The sequence below is a fragment of the Archocentrus centrarchus genome, chromosome 8 (assembly GCF_007364275.1).
Source record: "Archocentrus centrarchus isolate MPI-CPG fArcCen1 chromosome 8, fArcCen1, whole genome shotgun sequence".
In the NCBI taxonomy this organism is placed as follows: Eukaryota; Metazoa; Chordata; class Actinopteri; order Cichliformes; family Cichlidae; genus Archocentrus; species Archocentrus centrarchus.
This window is the reverse complement of record NC_044353.1, coordinates 3,587,671-3,607,469: the sequence shown is the minus strand read 5'-3', so window position 1 is coordinate 3,607,469 and position 19,799 is coordinate 3,587,671. Positions and strand designations below refer to the sequence as shown.

Sequence of the window (19,799 nt, the reverse complement as noted above, 5' to 3'; positions counted from 1 at the left end):
TGTTTTAGCATAAGCTTAAACTATAGAGAGCCAGTGGGTGTGTATAACACTTACATGAAACATTACACACTTATTTTTGTTTAATATGTTTATGAGTACTGTTTGGGGTTTATTTATTCAAATATAATTTATTTATTATTTTATTTTGAAGCCGTGTGTGTGTGTGTGTGTGTGTGCTTTCTGTGTGTTTTTCCTCTCATTTTGTTGAGGGGGGTCTTCATAGCTGCTGCAGAGCTCTGCTTCTTCTCTGTGGATTTTAACACAGAGGTTCAGGGTTCGAGTCCATCGGCAGCTCTTTATTTTATTGAATTTTATACTTGAAACCAGGACAGTGTTCTCGTCCTTCGTCAGCTTAGAGGGCATTTTTATTACTGCCTTTAATAAATGTAAGGGCAGATTAACTCAAACAAAACCTCTAATAAAGTTTCGCTGTTTAAGTCATTTCCAGCCCAGACTGCTGCGCACATTTACTGTCCTTCAGATCTCTAATGAGAGGGAAACTGCAGCAGGTGAAGTCATAAATCGATGGGCGCACTCACGTTGTTTTAGGAACCGATAACCGGTGATATCTGACAGGATTTCACTCAGAGCTTCTGCTGTTTCATTTCTCCGCAGTGGAAATGCCGCTTGGTCCAGAATATTTCTCCCGCTCTTTTGCTGCTGTGTCACTGCAGCAGGAGATAAAATCTCTTCAGTTGGACCAACTCTGCATTCACAGCAGCAGCTCCGGCACGCTGAGCGTTTACTGGTGAGTATGAGCTGATTCATTTTTAAAACCACTTACTTTATTTTTCTAATTTAAAAAAAAAAAAAAAAAGGAAACGAACGGCTTTGATGAGTTTTAGATTTTTGTACATGAGGTTTGCTCTCACTGTTAGATCCACACAAACATTTCTGTTCAGGTAAATTAACTGTAAAAACGTTTACTCCAGTAAGACAACACTGCAAAGAAATAAATATATAAATAATATAGAATACCTTCATAGAGGACCAAATATCTACTGCAAAGATAGAGATGAATTCATAAAGGATGGTCAGAAAACACAACCACTAATTGTTGTCTTTAAAATCAGAGGAACTTTTTGTGACCAACGCTGAAGCCTGTGAAAGTTGAACAATTAAATTATAAAGCAAACAGAAAGCGAACATGATAAATTCAGCAGAAACTGGAATCAAAGGTAAGAAGAACTCCCTGTGGCCTTTAACTGCTTATTTTATTGTTCTGTTTTATTTTGAAAGGTTTAATTCTAGATCGTGCTATTATCAGTAGAAAATAACTATCAATTTCAGTTTCAAATTAAAGTGAGAAAACTGTTTGACAGGGTCTTTAAAATATAAACAAATACTTAATTTGTTTTTTAAATATATATTATATCTAAGAGTTTTAATTATTTCAAAAACTGAAATCTAATTGCGGTGGGAGGAACGCGGCACGTTATTGCGTTTCTCACCGGAACGTTTTGTGGGACGGACTGTCAACAAAGAAAATGGCGGCGGCGATCAGCGAATAAGTGCTGCGGGAAGGTGAACGCTCGTTTTCGTGTTAAAGAAGGTAAATGGTGCTTTTTTTTGACGCTCATATCTTGTCTCCGCTCTGACGTTAGACAGTTTGACCTTTGCACTCTTTGCTCGAGCTTCGGTTCATTGATTTTTAAAGAGCTTTTAACGGAAATATGACGAAAGTTTAGCAGGAGTGTGTGTCCGTTTGGGGACATAAAGCAGCAGTTTGGTGTGTAGCAATCCTCTTTGACTTGTTGAGTGATTCCTTCGTGTTCCTGCGGTTATCCTGTCCTAACGCTGCAGATAACCCACTTTGTGGCCTCTGAAATCGATCCCTGCCCCGGGCTTCGGTCTGATGTCTGATTGATTGAAGGGCAGAAATGAGGACAGCTCATCCGCTGTGTCCCGTCACCAAACTTCCTCCAAAAAATGGGAAATTTAGTGTTTTTCCTGCCGTCGCGTTTAAATAGAAACACGGGAATATTTATCGTTAATACAAAGAGCGACTCTTCCACTCGGCGGGTTTTTTGTGTTTTATTACTGTCATCTTTCATATACACACATACGGGCTGTTTCCCACACATGGATTAGGCTTGGTCCTAAGGTAGAAGAAATATTCAGTGACGGTCTCCACTGAAAACAGATCTAGGCTTAATCCATGTCTGGTAAACGGAGGCTTAAGGACACACAGATGCCGAAGGTCACTCAGACTTACCTTTTTTATTCAAAGAGTGTGTGTGTGTGTGTGTGTGTAGCCAGTGGGAAGGTGGAGTTTAACAATTAAATGAAAATGCACCATCATATTGCCCTTATTGGGGCAGTTATTTTGAAGCATTAGCCTATTCATTGTCCTATTCAAACTAATGACTAAAATGCCCCCCAAGGAAGAAAGAAAGAGGAGGTTAATTGGTAGATGCTTGCCAGGTGTGCCCATTCCCTCACCTGCCACACCTTTCCTCCTGCAGCTGAGTCAGAAACCACACCCCACTGCCACAACCTCCATTTCAACAGACATGAAAACTGCACATAAGGAATAACCGGAGTGAATCTGACTATAAAAATTTGCTGAACTCATTCTCCTATAAAAGAACAAAATGAAACCTTTGCTCATTATTAACAAACACAAAGGGCGTAGCATCTGTAAACCCACTGTCTGTAGACACAGGAGAGACTAGATGGTGGTGCAGAGGATGTGTGATCCTTAAACATCTCCAGGGTTAGATGAGTGTCTCAAACAGAAACAAACCCCCATTTAGGTGCATTCGGTTTTAACAGGCAGCGTCTGCTGCTAACAGCAAACAAGAATGGCTGCTCACTTTAATCAGCCGCCCTGAATGACAAATCTGCAGCACTTTCAAAGCAGCTGCAGTGATTTTTGTGTTTGTCCAGTCAATGATGGAAGAAGCTGGTTGAAGGCGGAGTGGTCTGGATGAGACGCAAGTGTGGGCGCCAGTGAGGGACCTGCACATACTAATGAGCAAACATATCTATGGTGGATGAAGAATTTCAGCTTTAAACTTTGCCTGTCACTGAAGTTAAAGCTCACCTCTGATCACATTACTTTCCTCAGATCATCAGAGCTGCTGGAGGCTGAACTCTGAGCTGCAGCAAAGTCATGGTGCTGAAGATCTTCTTCCCACAGTGCTGTAACCGGGCAGAGAGCGGGCTGCTGGTGGGCCGCTGGATATCCGGTCATGATTCAGCCGTGGTGCTGGCAGTCATTCACTACCCCTTCATCCCTGGGCAGGTCAAACAGTACATCCAGCAGGTTGGTGACTTACTGAGTCCCAGCAGGAGATTATAAACGGGGAGCTTCATCTTTGTAGGTCACTAGTTGGTCCAGTAGGTGTCACCTTTGCATTTTGAAACACAATGAGGATGATGACTTTTACTCAGGTTGCAGGTGATCAGATTAATCCAAAGACTGAAGCTGGAGATGACAAATCTTTGAGCCATTAGCCAAACTTAAAAATTCCTCCCCCAGTCACTCAACCTTCCTCTGTCTCTAAGATGCAGGCCCAGAGCGGGGTAGAGCTGTCGGTGCTCGGTGCCTGGAGTTTACCTAAAGAGGGTCAGGAGGGCATGGAGAGATTCCTCAGGGACCTCAGCACTGTCTTCCCCCAGGAGCGCTGGCTCCAGGTCAGCCGCCAGATGGGAAAGATGGGCTTCACCTGCAAGGTCGTCTACCGGGGCCAAAGTAAGACCCTCAGACTGGTACTCTCAACTAAATGGGCTTCAGACGTAAATCTGTTTCCTTCTTGACTTTTCTGCAGCCTTATTTTTATTTTGGGCTCTGCTAGAGTAGCTTCATGATTCTCAGCTCAAATAAATCCTTATTTATCTTAAACTGAGTCTTGGTGCAACCCCTCAGTTCATCCTCTGCCTGAGCTAAGGTGCTGTTGCTCCTCCCCCTTTAAGGCCACCATTTTTTGCAGCAGCAGATCCTGGACTGATAGTTCTTCTCAGCTGTCTTTCATATATTCAACCAAATGTGATCCCAAGAATGAATTTATGTCCTTAAGAGGGTAGTTTTGAATAATTATTTTTAATAAAGTATCCATTTATTTAATCTAAAAAAAGTGTTTCCTGTGCACTGATTTTAATAAACTGTCATAAGCAGATGAGCCAGCCGCTCAGCAGGAAGCAAAACAGCAGAATGAGGAAGAGGACGATGAGGAGAAGGTGATCTTTGTCCACTACGAGCAGAGGAAGGTGATGTTGTCACAGCTTCACCCCATTGAGAGCAGAGATCCTGACCCCAAAACGGAGGCACCGTCTGAGCTGAGACAGGTGGGGGTGTGGGGTGGGGCGGGCTCCAGGACATCCATGATGTGTCCACGTTGATGCAAAGTTTGGCAATCAGTTCCTCCACCAGCACCATGTAACTCCTGATGTGAGGAGCTGCTGTGTCTCTAACATGCTCCTCCTCTTCCTGTTCCAGGTGTTCCAGACAGTGGCCCGCAGCCAGCCTCTGTTCTTCCTGGACCGATACGACGACGGCCCGCTGAAGTCAACGCACTGGCAGTCCGAAGGCCGAGAGGCCAGCATCATCGTGGAGCTGCTTAAACAGGCCTCAGTGCCGCTGTGTGTGCTCATCAGCTGGCTGCTCGCTCTGTGGACGTGGATCTGCAACATCCGGTAGGAGGAAGGAAGCTAGAGCTGAAAGATTACTTTTATCTAGTGATCAATCAGCTGATTGTTTTATCAGTTAATGCATTACGCTGATACCCTCCCCCAGAGGGGGGCAAAACATCCAGTTAATTCATGACATCTGAGATGACTTTTTTTTTAACCTAACTTCCCCATGATGTGTTGTTTTCTCCTCCTGCCAAAGGTAGCGCTGCAAGTCGGCTGCATGACCCGAGGACACATATCCCCCTATGTGTGTTGTGTTTGTGTATTCTTGGATGGTGTTCTGTAACTGCAATTTCCAATGTGTGAACTTGTTCACCCACATGGCAATAAAACTTCATTCATTCATTCATTCATTCATTCATTCATTTTCAAGTGAAGCAATGAGGTGATAAAATGGCTTTTCTAACGAGAGAGAGAAACCTTAAAAGTCTGAAGAAACCACAGAGTAATTTTCCTAATTTGGCTCAAAAGCAGTTTTTGAATAAGATGATTCTTTTTCAGTGGTTTGCACTTTGTATCTTTTAGTGAGTTTATACAGTGTGAAACCTTTAAAATGCCTCTAAAAGAACAAAGCAGGTGATTTAAACGAATGAATGAAGTCTTGAGCTAATTACACTTGGTTACATCTGAGGGCTTTGGTGTGTATTTAATTTGTCTATTAAGAAGACGATTTATACTGAAAACAAACAATAGGCAGGAAATGATTCTTTTTTTCTTCTGTCCATTTTTGACTGTTTATCTACGACCGCGCTCAGGAGAGATACACAGACCTCCCTCCCCATAATCTCTCCAGTGTGTCTTAACTCTGCCCCAGAGCCTCATCCCAGTTGGATAAAACAGAATACCTCAGGTTTAAGGTGCCTGGGAGGCATCCTAGTTAGATGTTGAACACCTCAGCTGGCTCCTTTTTAATGTGGAGGAATAGCATCTCTACTCTGACCTGAAAGGGGGAGGAACACCAGAAAACACCCATCAGAGGAAGCTCATTTCTGCCACTTGTATCCTTGATCTCACCATCAGTCACTGCCAATAACATGAGGGGGGGGGAACGGTGGGTGGGAGCTTTGCATTCACACTCAGCTCTCTGTTCACCACAACCAATCAGTACAGGATCCACATCACTGCAGACACCGCATCAGTCTGTTTCAGTCTCATGCTCCTTCACCCATGAACAAAACCCCTATTTGAACCCCTCCAATTAAGGCAGGACCTCCTCTCAGACCTGGAGCTGAGAACCAAGACTTGGAGGAGATAATCTTCATCCGAGTTACTTTGCATTTGTCTGCAAACTGTTCCAGTGTGAATCCATGAAAATATGACTCCAACAAAGGGCTCTCCTGTCAAAGGCCCATCCAGAATGAGGCGAAATTACTGACAGCAAAGCTGATTTTTAACTTGGATAAAAATTATGAAGTCCTAATCCTGTCTCTTCTGTTTTAATGTGCAGGATCTTCAGTCTTTACCCGCTGCGCTTCCTGTCCAGTAAACTGTCCACATGCGTCCAGATCAGCTACAGAACCGAACACATGAGGACGCTGAGCTCACCGAAACCAGCCGCCGGGCACACGCAGTTCATGAGGTGGGTGTCTGGTGAAGAAATGGAGCTTCAGCTGGTGTCTAGTGAAAATGCTGCTGAAACAAAGCTGATGGTAACGCTGGGCCTCTGGTTTCATGTCTGCCGGCAGGAAAGCTAACATCCTGGTGTCGTTCCTGGTGGACGTGGCGCTCGGCGTCCTGCTCATGTCGTGGCTCTACAGAGACAACCACATCACCATGCTGGCTAATATGCTGGTGCCTGCAGCTGATGTAAGTGTGAGACCAGGAGTACAATACAGATATTTGCTTGCTGCATCTAATTACACCGATCAGGAATAACATTATAACCACTGACGGGTGACATGAAGAACACTGATTTTCTCTTCATCATGGCACTTGTTAGTGGGTGGGATGTATCAGGGAGCAAGTGAACATTTTGCCCTAAAAGTTGATGCGTTAGAAGCAGGAAAAATGGGCAGTCTGAGGATTTGAGTGAGTTTGAGGGCTGAACTGTGATGGCTAGACCACTGGGTCAGAGCATCTCCAAACCTGAAGCTCCTGTGGGGTGTTCCCAGTCTGCAGGGGTCAGTATCCATCATCAGTGGTCCAAGGAAGGAACAGCGGTGAACCAGCGACGGGGTCATGGGCAGCAAAGGCTGGCCCGTGTGGTCTGATCCAACAGATGACCTGCTGTAGCTCAAACTGCTGAAAATGTTAATGCTGGTTCTGATAGAGAGGAGTCAGAATACAGAGTGGATCAGAGTTTGTTTATGGGACTAGTCAGGGTGCCCGTGGTGACCCCTGTCCACCGCTGAAAGCTTCAACAATGGGCACGTGAGTCACCAGAACTGGGCCACAGAGCGATGGAAGAAGGTGGCCTGGTCTGATGAATCATTTTTCTTTTACATCACGTGGATGGCCGGGTCCGTGTGCGTAACTTACCTGGGGAACACCTGGCACCAGGATGCACTATGGGAAGAAGGCAAAGCCGGCTGAGGCAGTGTGATGCTTTGGACTGCTGGGAAACTTTGGATCCTACCATCCATGTGGATGTTACTTTGATATATACCGCCTACCTAAGCATTGTTGCAGAGCACGTGCACCCTTTCATGTAAATGTTCTCCCTGATGGCTGTGGCCTTTCTCAGCAGGATAATGCTCCCTGATACAGACACTGATCAGAAATGCTTTGAGGAGCACAGCAACAAGTTTGAGGTGTTGATTTGGCCTCCAAATGTCCCAGATCTCAGTCCAATCAAGGATCTGTGGGATGTGCTGGACAGACAAGTCTGATCCATGGAGGCCCCACCTCACAGCTTACAGGACTTAAAGGATCTGTTGGTGCATCCTGGTTTGATAATAAAAAGTCTCTTGTTAACCGAGTAAACGATGCTCCGAAATACACGTTGGTCATATTGTGTAAATGGCCTGAAGTTAAAGAAAACTTTTCCCTGCTTTCTTCCATGTTGATGTCTGTTATAAATTTAGCAGATGGAGTTCTGCTTCACCCTCCTCCACAGTACCGATAGACCTCATTAAGTCGTTTAACTGAGTGTATTTCAGCTTCCTTTCTTCTGTCATTAAACTCCTGTGGTTCTTCCTCAGCATGTGGCTAAAGAGCTGGATGAGCTGCTGCAGTGGCTGATGGGAGTTCCAGCGGGGCTGAAGATGAACCGGGCCCTGGACCAGGTCCTAGGCCGCTTCTTCCTTTACCATATTCACCTGTGGATCAGTGAGTAGCAGGAGGATTTCTGCACATTGTCACACTGAAATGACACAGAAGCTTCTGCTGGTGATCTCTCGAGGCTCATGATTCAGGTTCTTGATATCTCGCCTCTCCATCCAGGCTACATCCACCTGATGTCGCCGTTCATCGAGGGGATCCTGTGGTACGGAGGTCTGTCAGCCTGCCTCGGTCTGACCTTTGCCCTCTCGCTGCTCTCAGACATGGTGGCCCTGCTCACCTTCCACATCTACTGCTTCTACGTCTATGGAGCCAGGTACTTCTTAGAGATGCCCAGCTTTTACACTGCTATGAAGCAAAGAATCAGGGGCTGTAGTGGGGGGTGGGGGGGCTGTTTTTAATTCTTGTTTTGGGACTAGCTTGCATGAAGGCTGAGTAATACTTATGCTCTGCAAAGTAATCAGCAGTAAATCACATACAGCACTCCTGCTGCACTCAACCATCTGCTGCACAACTCTTTAATTCCACTTTAATTCTGAGGAAGACGATAAAGTTGCAGAAAGCCAAATTTGCCAAGCAGGTCTAGTGAAGAGTGTGTGGATGTGATTCAAAAAGTTGCATTTAAAAATGCCGCATGCGCCTCACTTCAGGTCGTTTGTACTCAAAGTTCCTCCTAAGACGCCTCGGGATCCTCGCAGACTTCATCAAGCAGTGAATCTCACTGCTTGGCAGTAATTTTGGAGCTTTTATCCAAACAAATGAGGAGAGAACCTCAGTACTGATTTCATGATGTCTCGTGGATATAAAAACCTCATGTACAGAATCAGATCTGGTATTTTGCATGTTTGACAGCCTTACAGCTTCATTAACTAACTACATGCTAATTCACATTATGGACTCAGTAAGCCAAGAAAATTTCATCTTTCCTCCACCACTCTGGACAGACACAGGAGACATTGTTTCTCTGCTAGCTTGGGAATACCTCTGTTTACCCAGAAAGCTGGAGAGAAATATATCTGCTCTGAATGGGGATGAGTACAGGATGAATGGACTATTTAGGATTTGGGGTCACTTTTCCAGCTCTAAATTCACTTAAAAAAAAAAAAAAAGCCTGGAATCAGTGTGTAGTATTGACCCGGGGCACAGCAAGGCTTCATCTGAGATGGTACTTCTGATAACCTGCAGGGGGCAGTTCTGTGAAATATTTTCCTTCCTCTGTATCATCAGAAAAAAACGGCTTAATTACTGAAATCTGTCCTGATTTTTATGCTTTGTTGGGTCGAAAATGGCCAAAAAGATGCCACAAAATCTGAGACATGGAAACTTCAATAAATCTAATGCCTCTGTAGATGATGACTTTTGGACAATAGTGAAAAATGAAAGATGAAGATGAGGAAAATCATTCTTGTATTCTGTGTAATGAGAACTGCTCCAGCAGCTGGTAAAATAACTGAATGTGAGTTGCAGGATGTTTTGTTTGACGTCATGGTTGCGTAACTGGGTCAGACATTTGGAGAAAGCTTCCCTCATCCTGCCTCAGCTCTGCTCGTCAGATTCAGAAGATGGTCCAAACTGTGATGAAATCTGGCACTTCTGTTATAAACATGCTACTGATGATGTCACAAAGGTCACCGGGTCCTTAGGGTGTCACAGTTCTGCTTCCCTTTAAATAATATTTTTATGTGTTAGTGTTTCTCATGCAGTAGAGACTGTTTCAGAAGTCTTGATTCACCCCTCATTTCTTCATATGTTGCTTCTATGGAGCCGAGCTTTATTGTCATGTTTATGGTGGTCCTGAGCAACAGTTCTCCAGCTTTCTGGAGGTCTCTCAGTTTTTCAGTCCAGTCCTCGTACCGGACTGTTTTCAGACGAATGTTTTCTTGTTTGTCAAGCTGCTTAACACTGACCTACAAATCATCCCAAACTGAGGGCATGAACCAGTGTTGAGTCTACACATCACAGCTTAGTGAAGAACACATTCTTAATTGTACCTTTAGGCACTTTGTTACTAGCAGCCAAAAACATTTTAGTTGAATCTATGAAGATAACGTGTCATATCCCAACATGGTGTGCAGTGTGTCCTTAAAACATTTGAGGAAATTGGACAAGTGAGGACAGAAGAAGGAGTTTCAGTCATGAATAACGATCTACAGCAGATGAAAGTCACGTTCTGCTGTTCACTGAAGCCTCGTCAGAGATGGGCTCAGTGGAAGGATGGCTGTCAGGAAGCCATTCTTTTTTTTTTAATTTGCCACAGCGGCTTGTTTATTGACAGTATAGGTTATGACATGAAAGCGGGAGAAGAGACGGGGGAAGACATGCGGCAAAGAGCACAGGCCGGGACTCGAACCTGCGCCGCCAGCTTTTGCCTCGCAGCAGGCATGTGGGCGCCCGCTCTACCACTGAGGCACCTCAGCACCCAGGAAGCGATGAAACGGGGAGGAAAGACTGGGGTTTGCCACATTACACAAGAACTGGACTGAAAATCAGTAGCAGGTCTGATGGGGGGATGAATCCAAATCTGGGGGCTGCATTTCAGCCAGTGGAGTTGGGGATCTTCTCAACATTGTTGGAATTATGAACTCAGAAAAGTACCGTCAGATTTCGATCCACCATGTAGTACCATCTGAAAAGCATCTGATTAGCAACGGCTTCGTTTCATAGTATGGCAATGATCCCAAACACACTGCCGGTGAGCATGCCTGGATAGAAAAACAGTGGAACACCGTCAGTCATGGACTCTCCTGGACCTCAACATTACTGAAGCTGTGTGGGATCATCCTGACCAAGAACTCAACAAAAGGCAGAAACATCCAAACAAGAGCTTTGAATGTCCTTCAAGAAGCCTGGAGAACTGTTCTGAAGCCTGCTTAAAGCAGTGGTTCTCAAATCCAGGCCTCGTGGCCCAGTGTCCTGTAGGTTTTAGATGTGTCCCTGATCCAACACACCTGAGTCAAATATAGAAGTCATTAGCAGGACTCTGGAGAACTTGACTGCATACTGAGGAGGTAATTCAGCCATTTGATTCAGGTGTGTTGGATCAGGGACACATCTAAAACCTGCAGGACACCGGGCCTCGAGGCCTGGATTTGAGGATCCCTGGTTTAAAGGAGTGACAGAAAGCTGCCTCAGAGTTCAGACTGTGCTGAAGAATAAAGGAGGTCAAATATGGACTTGGAAGCTCGTTAGAATCATACAAACTCTGTTTCTGCCTTATAGACTGAATTTCTATATATGATTGCTCACTTTTCAATAAATCGCTGCACCCATTTCACTAAAGAATATAATGAAATGAGGGGTGGCTCAAGACTTTTGCACAGCATTTTATTCTAAAACGTTCTAACGTTGGTTTCCAGTTGAATTTATTTCTTGTTATTCCACAAAGTACAACGAAACTCATACTGGTTGAAAACGGCACCAAGTAAGAATAAGAAATATATAAATACACTAATAAAACATATAAATACACACATACGTATACATCCATACATATATACACATGCATAAATAAGTACCAATATATATGCATATACAAATATCTGAGAATAACAAAGTAAAAGAAATTATTAGGTCATCAGAGGTGGCAAAAGTACAGACAAACAAGTACATATACTTGTGTTAAAAAGTACTTTGGTTAAAGTTGAAGTACTGATTAAACTTCTTAAGTCAAAGTGCAGAAGTTCAGATCCAAGAACTGAGCAGTCCTTCGCTCTATAATCCATCTTCTTCCTCTCCTCTCCCTCATCTCTGCGTGAGCTTCTCTCTCATTCGTCCAGCAGCTGGACCTTCACCTCACAGACACACTGTGTGACAAACTGCACACAAGCAGTTTGTGTGTTTGCTGATATGTGATGAGCTGATAGAAAGGTTGCATTTGAAATGACCTCCCACAGGTTTCACTCCTCTCCTGTAGCACTAGTTTGATGCTGAAGTACCACAACTTACAGACATCTGCACCAAAAACAGCGTTCAGGATCAACACAGCCCTCTTTACCCGCTGAGTACAGCTCTGTTAATGAAGCATAAAGTATATGGTTTGGCCCTTTTCATCTCCTTGTAAGTGGTAAACCCCAGACATGGATGCACCACTAGGATTCCCTTTTATGTGTTATTGTTCCTCCATGTTGGCTCAGATCTGATGTTTGAAGGGGCAGTGATGGGATATTAAAAGCTTCCCATAAATACCTTAAACCTAAAGTAACGAGTCTGTTTGGAAAATGTAAGGAGTAGAAAGTACAGATATTAGCTTAAAAATGTAGGCAGTAAAAGTAAAAAGTTGTACAGATAGCTGAAAATTCTGCTTAAGTACGTCCCACCTCTGTCGGTCACCATGTGTCAGTAAAACACCAGGATAAGCTGTTTCATGGTTATCCAGAGTTAAGTATGATGATGGTTCTGGGGGGTAAAGACTGTTTGAGTCTGCCTGTCCCTGCACCACCTCCCACAAGGCAACAGTTCAAACAGATGAAGTCCCAGGGCGTCCACCTCCACCTCAGCGTGTGACGAGTCTCTGAGAACGTCGGAGCTTCTTTATCAGGCAGCGGTGGCTGTAAATGAAGGGAAGTGGGAAGCCAGTGATGTTTCTGTGGTATTGGTGCTGCTTTGAAGTGGAGCAGCTGCTGAGCCGTGCAGAGGAGCAGTAGCTCAGTATGCTCTCAGTAGAGCAGCGGTTTTTTTGGGGGGGGGGGTTGAATTGGTCCCTTTCCGTCCTGAAGACTATGACGAGTTCCTTGGTTTGAAGGATTTTAGGGACACGTCAGGGTAATAAAGTCTTTATCTACTCTTTACAAAACAAATCCATTTTAAAAATCATTTTAACACCAAATTACAGATGAACTGGTGACTCCATCATAGGTTGATGATCACCTACAAATGACAGTGAAGGCCTCACAGGCTGCTGTCACTCCAGTGCTTCTGTTTCAGAGTAAAGCTGAACAAACATCTGGTTTGGAGACGAGCCGTGTTTTAAATAATTTGCGCAAAAACAGGTAAACTCGAGGCTTCAGCAGCAGGAAATGTTACAGTGTGTCTCTGATGAAGCCTGTTTGAGGATTAAAAGGTGACATTTAAGTCGTTTATTAAGTCATTATTAAGTCATTTAATTTAAGTCAGGGAACTCTCAGGTACATTTTCCTCCTTTAGTTGTAACCAGGAGAAATGAGGTCTCTCAGCCGTGTGGTGGGATGGGAGTGTGAACACTGTCATGAAGTCGAAAGATTGACTAAATTATGTATTTGCTCTAAAGATAGCTCTGCCTCGCCTCACGGTGCACAATGATATATTCCCCGTTTCCCTCCTTACATATTTATGCTCCGCCAGCTCTTCCCTTTGAGGGCCTTTTGTCAGATTTTCTTTTATTAAATCTGCACGCCCGGGTCTAAAAATATCTCCTGCCGTGATGACACTTCAGCTCTGCAGAAGATAAAAGTCGAAGAAGCTTCACTGTGCTTCACAGGGACGGCTTTCAAAACCCTCTCTGTCTATCTTTGTTTTTATCAGACAGACTGCGTCAGTAATGAGTGCTTCTGTTACAGCTTATGGTGCTTTTTTTGCAGCCGCATTTGAAATTATTTGACAGCGTTGCTGCTTATGAAGCTGGTAGGTTACCAGCTAAACAGGCCTCTGCAGCGTTCTTCTAGAAAACCTGTCTTCATATCACATATTTAACTGTTTTTAGTCGGTCATCAGCTGTTCGTGTCTCTGTCAGGCTGTACTGTCTGAAGATCTACGGGCTCTCGTCGCTCTGGAGGCTCTTCAGAGGGAAGAAGTGGAACGTCCTGCGGCAGCGAGTGGACTCCTGCTCCTACGATGTGGACCAGGTAACACACAGGAGCACCTTTGCTACCAAAGTCTCACCAAAGTCTCACCCCTTGGGCCGTTATTTTGAAACTCCTCTCAAAATGGACAGGAAGAGATCCATAAATTTGATTTCAATGTAACATCTACATGTGTAGAATCACCCGTGAAATAAAGCTTGTATTTCTACTACGAAAACACACAGCTGAATTCAGTTTTACTTATATAGCTCCAATTCACAACAACAGGTATCTCAGGTCACTTTATATTATAAGGTTAAAAACCCTTCAAAATTAGAGTGAAGTCCCCAACAATCTCAGACAGCCCCCTGTGAGCGACACTGGGCGAGGGTGGGGAGGAAAAACTCCCTTTAAACAGGAAGCAACCTCCAACAGAAGTTACAGATTGAATTATAGTGAGGAAGAGGAGGGAAGTGCACAGGGATTAAGATGAGAAGGTGGACTTGGATGTGACTGAAGGGTATCATAATCTCAGAGACACCATCATCTTCATCAGCTTCTCTGTGAGTGTTCTTGTGTTTGTGGTTCTTCCAGCTCTTCATCGGGACGCTGCTCTTCACCATCCTGCTGTTCCTGCTGCCCACCACTGCGCTCTATTACCTGGTCTTCACTCTGGTAAGCCTGTCTGTAAAAGCGCAGCACGATTTCCTGCAGAATGCTTTTAAAATCAGCTCTGGGCGTGTCGGTGTAAGTAGGTCACGGGTGAACTGTCCACCTTAATTATGAAAGTGTGACCCTGGCTTGTTGTGATTGGACGTGTAACCCAAAATGATTAGTTAATAGATGGAAGCCGTCCTTGTAATCCGCTCTGACGAGCCCGTGTTCAGATTTTAACCAGAAAGAGAGTAAAGCAGCAGCGAGTGTGACTCCAGCAGGGTGGGTTTGTTTCTGACCCCTGGGTGTCCCTGTGTCGTGCAGCTCCGGCTAGTGGTGGTGCTGTTCCAGGGCGTCCTCCACCTCAGCGTGGATTTCATCAACTCCTTCCCTCTGTTTGCCGTGGGCCTCCGCGTCTGTCGACCCTACAGACTGGCAGGTACATCGCTGTAACGTCTTTAAATGACACCGGGGAGTAAATGTGCTGATTTTTACTGTGTGGATTTGTGTTGTGCGCGTTTTCAGAAGGAGTAAAGTTCAGGGTGCTGTGTGACGAGCCGGGCACCGCCCTGCACCTGCTGATGGAGGTAAGAGGTCACACTTTGTTTCTGGGAAGGTTTTGTAGGTCCCTCAGCTGTCTGACAGATTCATACATGGAGGCATCTCATTGGCTGCTGCCATGTTGGCACAGGGAAGCCACACCTCCGGATACACGCACATCTGTCGGGACAGGAGGCCCAATCACATTTAAATAATCACAGCTGGATGAAATTTACACGATTGTCCAGCTGTGTGCTTATTTTAAATGCTAAATATTAATCACTGATTAATGTTAGTACAATAAACCACACAGCAGTGGTATTATTGGTTGCATTAAAAAGGCTCCAACAGGAAGCAATCTGGTAAAACTTACCGACACTTCAGGGTGAAAAGTTGTCTTCCTCTAACAAAGAGGAAGATGAACACACAGGAACTTGATTATATGACATGTCACAGGTGGGAACAGAGGACAGGTGAGGATAATCAGGGCGGCGCAGACGATCACAAAGACGGGAGTTAAACTAACACAGGACATGAAGGAAAACCTTGAAATGAAGACAGAAAATGAATGGAAGACAACCCTGGAGAGGAGCTCTGGAGCTTCAGAGGGGAACAAAACACAAAGAAAAGGGTGGAGGCAGGACAGAAGAAGACCTGACGGATGGCTTTGACGAGGTGTCTGACAGGCCTGCTGAGGTCATGCTTGGTAGCCCAGGAACAGACTAGAAGACCCTGGACTTGGGAGCCCACTGTGGTCCAGAAACTCAGGATGGAGACTCCATGACTTGAAAATAGGAGCAAAAGATTAAATACTAAAACAATAAAGTAACTTAAACAGGCTGTAAATGTGTTTATTTCTGCTGTAAAGTTGGACATTTTGACATGGGAGTCTATGGGGACTGACTTACTGCTGGAGCCTCTGGTGGACATTAGAGGAACTGCATTCATTGTTTAATTAATGTCGTTAATTTGATGTTCTTCCCTCAGATTAACCCTCTAAAGGGCAGCACTGTGGTTCAGACGTACCGCACCCCGACGTACAGCTGTTACCCCAGAGACTCGTGGGCCGCCCTGGTCAAGAAGCTGTTTGTCGGGGAGCTGATTTACCCCTGGAGGCACAAAAGTACGAAGACTGATTGAGAGACGGCAGCTAAAAATATGATGGAGGAAGAGGAGAGACGAGGGAGCAGAGGAAGGGGAAGAGACTGAATAAATAAAGAGATGGAAACAGACAGGAAACAGACAGACGACCTTCGGGAAGCGCTTTTATATTTGATGGGAAGAACGTCACCGAGAGCGTCGCCTGAAGCTGCCGAATCATCGCATCTACAGTTTTGTGATCAGCCTGAAGGTGGATGATGAATATTTGAACTCGCATGGATTCTAGAAACACAACAACCAGCAAGTAGTCCCGTCCTGCTGATGTAAGAACTGTGAACAAAAAGTGAGATTCTGGTAAAATGATCATTCCCTCGACTTCACAGATTTACTTTTTTGATTTGTTATTGAATGAATGAAAGGGACCAAAACCATTCCTGTACGAGGTGTGATCAGCCATAAAAAGCAAAAACTATACCTGTAATTTAGCTTAATAGGCCATTTATCTACCTGTGCCATTATCCTCATAATTAAAATTAAATGCAGTGGTGCGGCAGGAGGTCAGAGCTGGACCTCCACAGGTCCCAACAAGCCCCAGTCATCACCGTGCTAACGGAGCCTGTACGGTCTCAGGTGGAGCTCTTGGCTCTGTTGCTGTTTCTCTGAGCTTGGGGTCAGTTTGATGGGGTATTGTGTTAACACACCTGAATGCTTCAGAGCGGCAAACTGCCTAAACGTGTGCTTTTATAGAGCTGCTCACACTTTCTGATGATCAATTAATCAACAAGTATTTGATTAGCAGCACCTGCCTGCTGCTTACTTCATCTATGGAAGCCCTGGGTGTACTTACTTTTTTACTGATCCCAGTGAAGACGTGATCTTTCTCTGACATGGTGACGTATGTGTTTGAAGCTTGGACACAAAGGTGGGTGGACCACAGTGCTTATCAGACTGCCACCCAGTGTGAGGTTTATGCTACAGCTGCCCTAAATTAACAGCATTCATAAAATAGAAATATTCTTATCCATGAATTTTCACATTTACTGTTTTACAAAAAGGAAAAAAGTAGTGAAGTCGTGATTATTTTTGATTAAGGAGCCAAATCAGAGTTATTTACTTTCCTGAACGGAAGAATTTAAAGGTTTGATGTCACATTTGATTCATTTCTGGCTCCTCAGAGGCGTCCGGTTGGGTAGAAAGTCATTCAGTTGCTTAATAAATAATAAAATTGTTAGTTTTTGACAAGACTTCTAAAATATTTTTCATGTTTTTATGGCAGGTGGTCTGATGCATTTGTTAAGCACTGTATGTGCATAAAATCACATTAAATTTAACATTAAAAGTGTTTTTTTTAAAGAATGGCCATCACAGATCAACAAACTGACCTTCGTTACTTTGTTCTTTTGGTCTTAATGTGAGTGAACGCTGTGGACCGTCCACAGTGCCGGGACACTCGTCTCTGCTGTTCCAAACTCTCATAAATTTATACTTTATATTAACCGACTTGGTGTTATTAGATGTCAGGTATTTATTTACCAACTGGACTGATTATAGTATAGTTGGAATCTTTAATCCTTTATTTAACTTTGAATAATTGTAACCAGAAAACAGATTTTTTTTTCTTCTTTTAAATGTCTGTGTTTTTAATCTTAAAGCGATTTAGTCTCAATGAAATGAGTGTTTTATCACTCATTTCATTGAGTGATAAAACATTTATGGCCTAGCTCCACACACTGGAGCTAGGCCATAAATTCTGATGTTACTCCGACTCTGTTTTGTCAGCTTTTGTCTTTGGTTTAAATTTAAATGTGCCTCTTGTGTCATGTCTAATGAACTCTTTTGACTAAATTTAGCTTTTCATTAAAAGTTGTGGGGAAAAAAATCCAGAAATCTGAGTGTTTTTGCTTTGCTTCTGATGCTTGTGCTGAGTCAGGAGGAAAACTTTGTGGACTTACAAAGTGTGAAAGCTTCTGATTACATGAACAGGACACAAAGGGCCTGGATAAAAATGTGACAATATTATATTTGGTCCTTTATTTTCTAAGAAAAATGATCCAGGATTACGTCTCATAGAGTAGCAACCAAACAGCAGACAGGTAGCCTCCAGATTTACTCAGACTAATGAATGTACGGCTAATTTGACATGTTGAACATGAAATATACAGATGATGCAGTGACATCTGCTTTAATGACATTAAAATTATTGTGCACATCTGGAGGCGTTTACTTGTTGTGGTAGTTTTCATCAGATAAACACAAAGAGAAAAAAGGGAAATTATTTCTGAGAAATATGAGTGTGACTGTTGAGGGATGCTCGCTGGTTATTTTCTATCAGGCAGTCTAACTTCCTGCTCTGGTGCCTGGTATCTTTCTTTGTCTGTTTAATAATGCACTAAGATTTCAGTTCAGCAACAACACAGGATGACAAAGCTTTGTGAGTCCTGATTGGTCGCTGAGAGGCAAATGAATGAAGCATCACAGCCTCTCCAGAGTGATGGAGTTACCTGGGAACACCTTTGCAGACTTAACTGTGTCTGAAGAACTTGAATCCAGTCTAGCAGAAGTCTGCTGAACAGATCCAGGCGGTATGAGGTGTGTGTCACTTGTTCATTGTGGTGCTTTGGCTCTTGGTAAGTGTTGCCGTACTTACAGACCACTTTGTGTTAACAAAACTAACTTAACTAAGCAGCAGACCTTAAACGTTTATTCTTTCCGATGACCAGCAGGGGGCGACGCCTCTGGCAGAGAAAATGACCCCCTTCTCACTTTAATGGTTTCAGTCTCTAATTTAAAGTCTTTTTGAATATATCACGATGTCAATTTTGCAAACTGTGGCCCCATCAGAGTCAAAAAGGATGATAAAGCAGGATATCCTTTTAGCAATTACCGAAAAAAAAATCACCCTATAAATGGTCTGAAGCTTTTCAGAATAAAAGCACTTAGCTACAGAAGACCTGTTTTGCACAGCCTTCATTGGACTGCTCAGCCAGTGTTTATTTTCACTGCATGAACGGTATAAATATGATCCATACCAGATGTAAATACGCTTTAATCTCTATTTTATCTTAAATTACCTCATTCAAGCTGTTGCTGCCAGAACTCTTCATTCATTGTGCGTGTAGGAGGCTGAAGCGAGAAATGAGTCATGGTGCGATAAAAACAGGCCTGACACACATACAATCAGACACACTCGCAGCCCACTACTGTACATCACATTTCATAATATTCCTGCTGTGGTTATGTAACATGAATAATAGACTGGAAATTGGTCCAAATGTGTTTTCCTCCCCTATAAACAGTGAAATTTGAAGTATGATTGATAACAGAGCAGCTTATGACACTCTGCAGGGACATTTGGCATGCAGTTGTTATTGTTTTAAATATTTTTTGCTTTCATGGAACAAAAACAGTCCAGCATTTCAGGAAGTATTGTCCGATGAATCACACGGAAGGTTTGATGCAGTTTTTCATCTCTTGTAATCTGACTTTGGCCCGTTTTATGCGCCCATAATCAGAGATTAAACTGAGACGATTCTCTTTTTCATATAGACTGCAAGAAGGCAAACAGGATTTCCCCAAATCCCCCCACAAAAATTATCTTTAGTTTACTATAAAGGCCTAAAGTGTACGGAGGGTCAAAAGTGCCAATCAAATGTAGAAGAAGAAGAAGAAGAAGAAACAGCCTTTATTGTCCCACAGACGGGAAATTTATAAATAAATAAAGAATATATAAATAAAAAACAGAAAAGGATTCAAATTCTGGTGTATAATTAAAGTAAAATAAAGATACATATACTGTATAAAATGCCTGTTTATAAGAATGAACTGCGTATCTTGTGCTGTCAAATATGCACAGTATTATGTAATAATATGTGAAGTGTGTACTGATAATAATCC

The 19,799-nt window shown here is 43.4% G+C and overlaps 1 protein-coding gene across 3 annotated transcripts; it reads left to right on the top strand.

The window, feature by feature from the left end:
* The first annotated feature begins 623 nt into the window (after positions 1 to 623).
* pigq (phosphatidylinositol glycan anchor biosynthesis, class Q) lies at positions 624 to 17,773 on the top strand. Of its 3 annotated transcripts, none has more exons than XM_030736832.1 (14): positions 624 to 748; positions 3,071 to 3,268; positions 3,511 to 3,697; positions 4,121 to 4,290; positions 4,442 to 4,638; positions 6,083 to 6,214; positions 6,321 to 6,441; positions 7,776 to 7,902; positions 8,017 to 8,170; positions 13,562 to 13,673; positions 14,205 to 14,285; positions 14,589 to 14,703; positions 14,790 to 14,851; positions 15,792 to 17,773. In XM_030736832.1, the coding sequence occupies exons 2-14, from the start codon at positions 3,116 to 3,118 to the stop codon at positions 15,942 to 15,944; spliced, it is 1,764 nt and encodes a 587-aa protein (XP_030592692.1). In that variant the 5' UTR covers positions 624 to 748; positions 3,071 to 3,115; the 3' UTR covers positions 15,945 to 17,773. The 3 variants fall into 3 exon arrangements, with proteins under 3 accessions (XP_030592692.1, XP_030592691.1, XP_030592693.1); XM_030736831.1 differs by lacking the exon at positions 624 to 748 and adding an exon at positions 1,443 to 1,552; XM_030736833.1 differs by lacking the exons at positions 624 to 748; positions 3,071 to 3,268 and adding an exon at positions 1,462 to 1,552.
* Positions 17,774 to 19,799: the final 2,026 nt, after the last annotated feature.